At 40.6% G+C, this 9,528-nt stretch overlaps 2 protein-coding genes across 2 annotated transcripts; both read left to right on the forward strand.

The window, feature by feature from the left end:
• The first annotated feature begins 1,802 nt into the window (after positions 1-1,802).
• LOC121525902 (nuclear factor 7, brain-like) lies at positions 1,803-4,538 on the forward strand. Its single transcript, XM_041812103.1, has one exon. It carries the CDS (start codon positions 2,048-2,050, stop codon positions 3,437-3,439), a length of 1,392 nt encoding a protein of 463 aa, XP_041668037.1. The 5' UTR covers positions 1,803-2,047; the 3' UTR covers positions 3,440-4,538.
• A 1,824-nt stretch (positions 4,539-6,362) lies between these two features.
• On the forward strand, positions 6,363-8,932 carry LOC121525926 (nuclear factor 7, brain-like). The gene has a single exon (XM_041812146.1). The coding sequence runs from the start codon at positions 6,582-6,584 to the stop codon at positions 7,965-7,967; it is 1,386 nt and encodes a 461-aa protein (XP_041668080.1). The 5' UTR covers positions 6,363-6,581; the 3' UTR covers positions 7,968-8,932.
• The last annotated feature ends 596 nt before the right edge of the window (positions 8,933-9,528 follow it).

A 9,528-nucleotide genomic window follows, 5' to 3' on the forward strand; every position in this document is an offset into this window, starting at 1 on the left:
ATGAGAAGTTAGTCTGGAGTCAAGTACATCTGTCCTGTGTTATGTTAAACCATGTAAATAATGATAGTCGCTGCCTCCTGAGGAGTCTACACACTACATCAGTACAAATGCTTATTCTAATAAGGAGGATGTACTCAAGAACTCTCCTTAATGCTCTTTAAAGGTCACATATTTTACCCTTTAAAGACAAGTTTATATTGTTCTCAGAGGTCCCAAAACATGCCTGTGAAATATGTTGCTGAAAAAATACTCCAGTATTGGATTTTTTTTATGTAAAAGCCCCTCTGTTTCAGCCCTGCTCAGAATGAGCTGTTTCTGTGTCTGTAGCTCTAAATGTTAATCAGCTGTCTGACTCCACCCCTCTCAGGAGTTGGATGTGGCTCTCCTGATCCTCCTCTCAGCTGGCAGCTGAGAACAGGATCAGGAGAGGAGGGCGGAACTTTCTTCCAAGCAGGGAGGGCCAACAGAACCTGGAGGCGGGGCTTACTCCCCACATGACATCATGAGGGGAAAATCTGAGCTGTCTGAACGGCTTGTTAAAGGACACATTTTCTGAAAGGTGGAGAAAGAGAGGGGGAGGGAATGGATTTTTCTGATTCTTGAAGGTATTGTGGATGGACCAGGGGCACATATTTTTGTTAGAAAAGCCTGAAAAGTGTATTTTGCATAATAATGTGATCTGTAATGTAAAATGCTGACAGCAAAGTTGTGAAAATCAGACCAAAACAGCACCTCACAGAGAAATGTGTCAAGAGGCCACAGTAGTTAATATTTCCTCCACCATATATGCAGCCACTGGTCTATTTATCCCAGCATATCTTGCAGTTATCTTGAGCCTCACTTTGGCCTTGGGGGTTTTTAGCTTAGCTTTGTGTAGGTGTACGAATCAGTGAGTGTTGCGTGAGCAAAATGAGTGATGCTTGATTTGCCTCTTTTGCATTGTAGTAACTGATTTTTTGTCACATTAATTTAATTTGAGCCTCTTTCGACCCATTTTACCACTGTTTAACCCTTTTCACCACTTTATCTGGTCATTTTCCTACATATTTGCACTTCAAATCCATGTTTGATACTTTGTTCCCCTTTTTTGTCACTCCATCTTTCACTTCTAAGTATTTGTCAACTTTTGCCACTTATAACTCTCTTATGCCACTTCTATCTATTTGTGCCTCTTTTAAACCATTTGTGCCCATTTTAACCCATTTTCACTACTTTATCTGGCCATTTTAGCAGCATTTTCGTCACCTAAAACAATTTTAAAAACATTTTTTGCCCCCCTCAACTCCATTTTTCCAACCAATCTTGACCCCATTTTGCACTGCTGTAATGCAAATTCTGCCCATTTGACACTTTTTAACCCCTTTTCAGTACTTTATCAGACCATTTTTGTCACATCTAACTCAATTAGAGCATTTTTAACCCATTTGCGCAATTATTTAATTATTCTTTCTAAAAGTTTTTTTTATTCTCTGGCATATTTACACTCGCACACATTGTGACTTAGCTATGGAGTCTAAAATATGTTTACCTTAGATTAGCTTTACAATGAACCACTTTTGCTGATCTCCTCATGGGCCACTCATTTGGCTGGGCCCTCGAAAGCTCTCCCCTTTATGCCCCTATGGGCAGCCTTGGAACGCAGTAGCATTTCAGTCAAGCATACACTGTGCAGTTTCAGTCCAATTCCGTCCCCCATTTCCTCTCTTAGAGTCCACCATATGAGAAAAAAGAGATTGTTCCCTGTGACTGTGCCTTTAAGAAGCTCCACCCTCTTACTCCAACAAACCAGGAAACAAGCCTTATCCTGCTCACTCAGAAGAGACACACCGTCCTACAGACAAAACAGCACAACTTCCACTGACACAGAACCAACGGAGGGAATGTTGGGAATAATTGTTCTACTGGAATACTGAAACTTTAACCAGGTACTGAATCCACAAACTGAACAAGAGTTTAAAAAAGTACAGTACCAAAGTGAAAGTAACTTTCAGGGACGGGGAGTGGCTTTCTGTTTTTGTGCTTGGTCATTAACTTCAGTCAGAGATAAATGGCGTCCAAGTTAGAGGAAGATTTGTGCTGTCCGATCTGCCATGACATTTTTAATGATCCGGTCATCCTGTCCTGCTGTCACAGCTTCTGTAGAGTGTGTGTGCAGCAAGGCTGGGAAGGCAAGGAAAAAGAGGATTGTCCAGTTTGTAGGCGGAGACAGTCAAGGGATGTTAAAACCAACTTTGCTCTACAAAATCTTTGTGTGAAGTACAAGCTGGAGAGAGATCAGAAAGCCTCAGAGACTCTTTGCAGTTTGCACTCCGAGAAATTCAAACTCTTCTGTCTGGACCATCAGGAGCTGGTGTGTTATATCTGCAGAGATGCAGATATTCACACCAACCACAGATTCAAACCTGTCAATGAAGCTGCACAACAACACAAGAAGAAACTTCAGGAAACTCTGGAGCCCTTAAAGGACAAGTTAAAGAACTGTGAAAAAGTTCAAGTGAAGTTTGATCAAACGTTGGAACACATTCAGGTCCAGGCCCAACACACAGAGATGCAGATTAAGGAGCAGTTTAAGAAGCTTCATCAGTTTCTAGAGGAGGAAGAGGAGGCCAGGCTGCGCGCACTGAGAGAAGAAGAGAGGCAGAAGAGTCAAAAGCTGAAGGAGGAGATGGAGGCTCTAGACAGAGAGATAGCTGCTCTGTCATGCACAGTCAGAGCCACAGAGGATGAGCTGAGAGCTGCAGATGTCTCATTCCTGGATAACTACAAGGCTGCAGTGGAAAGAGTCCAGCAGCAACCCCTGCTGGAGGATCCACATCTGCCCTCAGGAGCTCTGATAGACCAGGCCAAACACCTGGGCAACCTGGGCTTCAACATCTGGAAGAAGATGAAGGACATGGTCTCCTACACTCCTGTCGTTCTTGACCCAAACACAGCTTATAAAGACCTCCACTTGTCTGACGATCTGACCTGTGTGAGAGAGAGAGAGGGAGAGGAGCAGCAGCTTCCTGATAACCCAGAGAGGTTTGATGATTTGTTCTCAGTCCTGGGCTCAGAGGGCTTTGACTCAGGAACTCACAGCTGGGATGTGGAGGTTGGAGACAGTGCGGAGTGGTCACTTGGTTTGTTGGCAGAGTCTGCTGTGAGAAAGGGATTAACAATGTCTAAATTTTGGACTGTATGGTTCAATGGTGGGAAGTACGCAGCACTCTCTACATATTCAGACACTGATCTCTCAGTGAGGGAGAGGCTAAAGAGGATCAGAATTAATCTGGACTGTAGCAGAGGAACACTGTCATTCTCTGATCCTGATACCAACACTCACTTACACACCTTTGCAGACACTTTCATTGAGAAGGTGTTTCCCTACATTAGAACCATGGATAAACCTCCTCTGAGGATTTTACCACAGGAGGTTATTGTAAATGTGCAGCAAAACTAAAACACAGTGATGATGACAATGAGCATCAGTAAATGTCGTTTTTTACGGATGCAACATGAACAGATAAAATGGTGCAAAATGGATTATTTAAATGTGTTGGTAACTAATCAGGTAATCAGTTTGCTAAGACGGGGGTCCTTTTCTTGTCTATTGTAGGAATCAGCTCAACAGTCCTGGGTCTTCATTGTAGGATTTAAGTTTAAGGTCTGGACTGCAGGTGGACCAGTTCAGCACCTGCTGTGAAGCCATACTTTTAGATAGGTGTGGTATGTGGTTTAGCATTGTCTTGCTGAAATAAGCAAGGTCTGCCCTGATAGATGTGTTGCCTGGATGAGAGCATATGTTGCTCTAAAACCTATATATATACTTTGATATGGTTGATAGTACCTTTCCAGATGTCCACACCATAGACACTAATGCAACCCCATCCCATCAGATGTGCAGGCTTTTGAACGGAGCACAGATAACAATCTAGATTGCCCCTCTCCTCTTTGGTCTGCAGGACACAACAATCGTGGTATCCAAAAAGAATTTCAAATTTAGATTTATGTGACCACAGAACAGTTTTCCATTTTGCCTCAGTCCATTTTAAATGAGCTTTGGCCCACAGAATATGGCAGTGTTTATGAATTGTGTTCACATATTGCTTCTTCTTTGCATGATACAACTTTTAACTGACATTTATGGATGGCACTGTGAACTGTGTTGACTGACAATGATTTCTGGAAGTGTTCCTGAGCCCATGCAGTGATTTCCAGTACAGAATCATGCCTGTTTTTAAAGCAGTGCCACCTGAGGGGCTGAAGATCACGGCATCCAATATTGGCCTTGTCCTTGTCCCTACAATGGTTAGGCACAGTTTTTCACTGATTGGTGAACCTGTCTCTTTTATTGACCTGTTGCCAATTAACCTAATTAGCTGCAAATTTCTCCTTGAGCTGTTTTTCAACAGTACCACTCACTCTTCCAGACCTTTTTTGTCCCGTCCCTACTTTTTTGAGGTGTTTTTCTGCCATCAAATTAAAAATGAGCATAAATTTGTAATGAAATGGTAAAATGTCATCTTTCTCAACATATGTTGTTTATGTCATAATGTCAATAAAATATGGGTTTATACAATTTGAAAACCATTGCATTTTGTTTTTATTTACATTTTACATAGCCCCCCAACTTTTGGGGATTTGGGGTTGTAGATTAGCAAGGAGTCTGCTTTAATTGCCCTTTGTGTTAACTGCAAGGGAAGCTCCATTCTCAAGTACTGGTAATACTCTGCAGGTGGAATTTTCAGAAGCTACAACCTGTTCCTCCACATCAAATTGTTTCTATGGCTGTCACATCTTAAGGGTAGGGGGGGGGGGTCAACATACTGGAGTCAGATATTCAATGCTATCTGAGGGAAAGTTAGCAATGAAAACTAGTGATTATTCTTCATCAGCAACTTCATCTTGTAGTTTGAAAAGCATCTAATTGTATGATAAGCATAGCCCGCCTTGCAAAAAAAAAAAAAAAAAAAAAAAAAAAAGCCTGAAACAGTGTAGCTGTAGCATAATAAGCAGAAGGTTAACAGATGGTGAGTAGTAAACCAGGCCTGAATTGAGGATCAGTTTGCACTCTGAAGTTAACAGGCTCTGAAAGAATGCTCCTTTTCAACTCCCCATAGGTCATCTCTGATACACTGCCTATAAAAAATATTCATTTCCTTTTTTATTGATTTTATAAATCGATCATGGTCAATAATTTCGCTTTTTTGCCAACAAGTTACACAAAACCTCTTCAATGTCAAAGTGAAAACAGATTTTTACAAAGTTCAATTAAACAAAAATATGTAATGTAAAATAAATGAGTGCTTAACATTCACCCCCTTTAAAGTGACCAAACCAAATTCAACAGTGATCTGGCAAATTTGTGCTAGCAGTCATACAGTGATTGATCGGGCATCACCTGGGTGCAGGGAATGTTTCTCAAGTGATTGTAGTATAAAGACACCTGTGTCTGGAAGATGCAGTCCTTGGTTAATCAGTATTCCTGGCTACCATTATACCATGAAGACAAAAGAACACTACTGGCTGCTCAGAGAAAAGATTACTATAAAGTTTAAGTCAGGGGATGCAGAGATCAGTTCAACACAAATCAATTTTTGCTAGTCCAAGTCCAAGTTCTCCAGTCTCCTGTGGTTGTGATGAGCATCCTATGATCTGGTGCTGAAATCCAGTCTGCTTACACCACAACATTGTCGTATCTAAGGAATTCAAAGCATGTACTATATTATTATTATTATCAGGAGCAGGACCAATTAGTTTTTTGAAATATCACTAAAGAATACTGCAATGTGATATGAAAAAAACACGAGAGCCTTCCTTATAAAGTTGGTTTCTATAGTAACATGACATGTTAACATCCTTCATGCTTAGCATGAATTAAATGGATAATTAAATGGATAAAAGCCAACATCATTGAGTGATCTGTAACATGTGTCACACACTGGGTTCCCCACTAATTTAATATTCAGGTCACTCAATGACTTGTCAACAGTAAATCAGGTCAAAAAGAAATGTGTATGTTGTAGCTTAAGGTAGCTAACTTTTACAATTCATGTGGACTTTATCTCGGTGATAAAGGTACCCGTTCATTTTTATTGTCAGGGTAGAGTTATCTCACATCAGTGTACACTGACAAACCTACCTCTGGTTCGAAAAAAACTGTAAGACACAAACTGTTTACTGAAGAACTTACTGATATCTTTATGTAGTGAGAGCTCCAGACAGTGGTGTAGTGTAACTTCTAAGAACATTTTCTCATAGAAACCACTACAAGAAAAAAAGAGTGTTCACTGAGTTCCGAAGAAGCTCCGCCCCTTCATGCAGTTACACCAACAAACCAGGAAACGACCTTATCCTGCTCACTCAGAAGTGACTCATTAAAAGACCGAACAGACAAACCAGCACGACTTCCACTAACACGGGACCGACAGAGGGAATGTTGGGAGTATTTGTTCGATTGAAATACTGAAACTTTAACCAGGTACTGAATCCACAAACTGAACAAGAGTTTAAAAAAGTACAGTACCAAAGTGAAAGTAACTTTCAGGGACGGGGAGTAGCTTTCTGTTTTCTGCGCGGTCATTAGCTTCAGTGAGAGATAAATGGCGTCCAAGTTAGAGGAAGATTTCTGCTGTCCGGTCTGCCATGACATCTTTAAAAATCCAGTCATACTGTCCTGCTGCCATACCATCTGTAGAGACTGTCTGCAAAGCTGGTGGAAGGAGAAGGGTGGAAGGGAGTGCCCAATTTGTAGGCGGCGGCATTCAAGGGAAGGACTACCATGTAACTTTGATTTAATGAGACTGTGTGAGAACTTCCAGCAGGAGAGAGAACAGAGAGATTCAGAGTTTCTCTGCAGTCTGCACCTACGGAAACTTAACCTCTTCTGTCTGGACCATCAGGAGCTGGTGTGTCATGAATGTAGAGATTCAAGAAATCACACCGACCACAGATTCAAACCTGTCAATGAAGCTGCACGACAACACAAGGGAGAACTTCAGGAAACTCTGGAGCCCTTAAAGGACAAGTTAAAGAACTGTGAAAAAGTTCAAGTGAAGTTTGATCAAACATTGGAACACATTCAGGTCCAGGCCCGACACACAGAGATGCAGATTAAGGAGCAGTTTAAGAAGCTTCATCAGTTTCTAGAGGAGGAAGAGGAGGCCAGGCTGCGTGCACTGAGAGAAGAAGAGAGGCAGAAGAGCCAAAAGATGAAGGAGGAGATGGAGGCTCTAGACAGAGAGATAGCTGCTCTGTCATGCACAGTCAGAGCCACAGAGGATGAGCTGAGAGCTGCAGATGTCTCATTCCTGAGTAACTACAAGGCTGCAGTGGAAAGAGTCCAGCAGCAACCCCTGCTGGAGGATCCACATCTGCCCTCAGGAGCTCTGATAGACCAGGCCAAACACCTGGGCAACCTGGGCTTCAACATCTGGAAGAAGATGAAGGACATGGTCTCCTACACTCCTGTCGTTCTTGACCCAAACACAGCTTATAAAGACCTCCACTTGTCTGACGATCTGACCTGTGTGAGGCGAGGAGAGCGGCAGCAGCTTCCTGATAACCCAGAGAGGTTTGATTCTTACTACTCTGTCCTGGGCTCGGAGGGCTTTGACTCAGGAACTCACAGCTGGGATGTGGAGGTTGGAAAAAGTCCACGCTGGTCAGTTGGAGTATTATTAGAGTCTGTCCAGCGGAAGGGATTCATATGGTCTGGATTATGGAGAATATGGTTCGATGGTGGGAAATGCACAGCACTCTCCCCATCACATCCTGAAACCCAGCTCTCAGTGAGGGAGAAGCTAAATAGGATCAGGGTTAATTTGGACTGTAGTAGAGGAAGACTGTCGTTCTCTGATCCTGAAACCAACACTCACTTACACACCTTTACCCAAACTTTTACTAAGATAGTGTTTCCATACATTTACACTGTGGATAAAGTGGAGATTGTACGAGAGACAGTCTCTGTCACTGTGGAACAAAACTAAAATATGATGCTGATGATTTTCATGGACGTCAGTCCGCTGGTAAACAGTCTCAGTCTTTAGAATTTGATATCAAAATAAGATCATAGTCACTTCCATTGGTTGTCATTATAACAGAATGAGAAATACATCTCTATTAACTATTACTGTATTAAAGTCCCTGTAAAGTGATGAAAAAAAATCTTTATTTTAGGTTTGTTGTATGACAGATCACAGTGTTACAAACCACCAGGCCTAATTTCAGTTTTATAAAACATCTCTTAGTTTGTAAAATAAAGCTTTAAAATCATTAAAAATTAGGCTGCTCGAGGATGTGTGGGTGTGTCCATTAGATGAGCTGAAGCCACACCCACCCACATTAAATATTCCCCTCTCAAATTTTAAAAATGCCTCTGATCAGAGCACATTTGCCTGGCTTTGTGCCAGAACAGAGAGACAGAAGTTGGGGATTAAATTTACTGTTTTCTGGTAATTGCCCTTTAAGAATGGGGATGTCATGGACTCAGATTTTTGCTCTGCTCAAATAAAACCAGGAAAGAAGTGTTTACAGAAACATTATTCCAACATATCTGTTGTGTTAAGACACAAAGAAATGAAGATGATGATGAGGGGAAGAAATGTTTGTATTAGTTTGTGTTTGTATGTGAGTTAACCTTCATATTCATTTAAGTATTTGATCACAAAAATGCCAATCTTTTGCTTTCAACCATCTATGTCTTGTATTGATCTCTCTTTCTTATCTAAGCAAAGAAAAAAAAAATCAATAAGATGATGAACTGATTGTTTATTTCCTAATTTCTTTTTGGAAAAGAAAAACAGAGATTGAAAAACTGATTTTTTTTGTTTTCCATTTTTGATCACCAGTTTAATATGAAGCCTCTGAAAGAGTTAATGACAGCTTGCTTCTTGATTTCTGATTTCTTATTTCAAATTAAAAATCTGTTGACAGTAAAATACACTGACCAGGTTTTTCTTTAAATCAATGTTCTGTTTTCCAGTTTTTACAGTAATTTAGAAACAGCTTTTTTTCCATTTTGGATTTCTTTTTTTAAATCAAAAACTATTGACAGTAAAATACACCAACCAGTCTGGTATGAGCAATGGTACAGTGGTGTGTGCAGGTATACACTTAAGGTATAAACTCTTTAGAAGTGGGTATACTCCTTATTTTAAAGTGGGTATATTCTGTGCTGACAAATAATTGGGTATACTCCATATCAGGGGCAGAGCCACAACGTATTAAATATCCAGGGCTTAGCTCAAACACAGGACGGCCGAGGGGGGCGCTTCCCCAGAAATGTTTGGCTAATGGTACTATTTTTACACAATTTACACAATAAATATATGCATTAGTTGGGCAAAATGATTCAGTTCAACCTAAAAAAAAAATTGTTAGTGTTTACGTATTTTTTTCCTCAGTCTAGCACAAAAAGTGTCATAATTATTCTAAAGTAATAATTAAAAAAAAAACACTTAGTTTAAGTCCAACTTGTCTGATAATTCTTTAAGTCACTTTGCATAGGTTGGGTCGTAATTTGGTGTAAAGGTTTACAAATGAAAAAAT

Source organism: Cheilinus undulatus, linkage group 18, assembly GCF_018320785.1.
Source record: "Cheilinus undulatus linkage group 18, ASM1832078v1, whole genome shotgun sequence".
Lineage (NCBI taxonomy): Eukaryota > Metazoa > Chordata > Actinopteri > Labriformes > Labridae > Cheilinus > Cheilinus undulatus.

Coding starts and splice junctions, on each gene's coding strand:
- LOC121525902 (XM_041812103.1), top strand. CDS start 2,048: ATGGCGTCCAAGTTAGAGGAAGATTTGTGCTGTCCGATCTGCCATGAC.
- LOC121525926 (XM_041812146.1), top strand. CDS start 6,582: ATGGCGTCCAAGTTAGAGGAAGATTTCTGCTGTCCGGTCTGCCATGAC.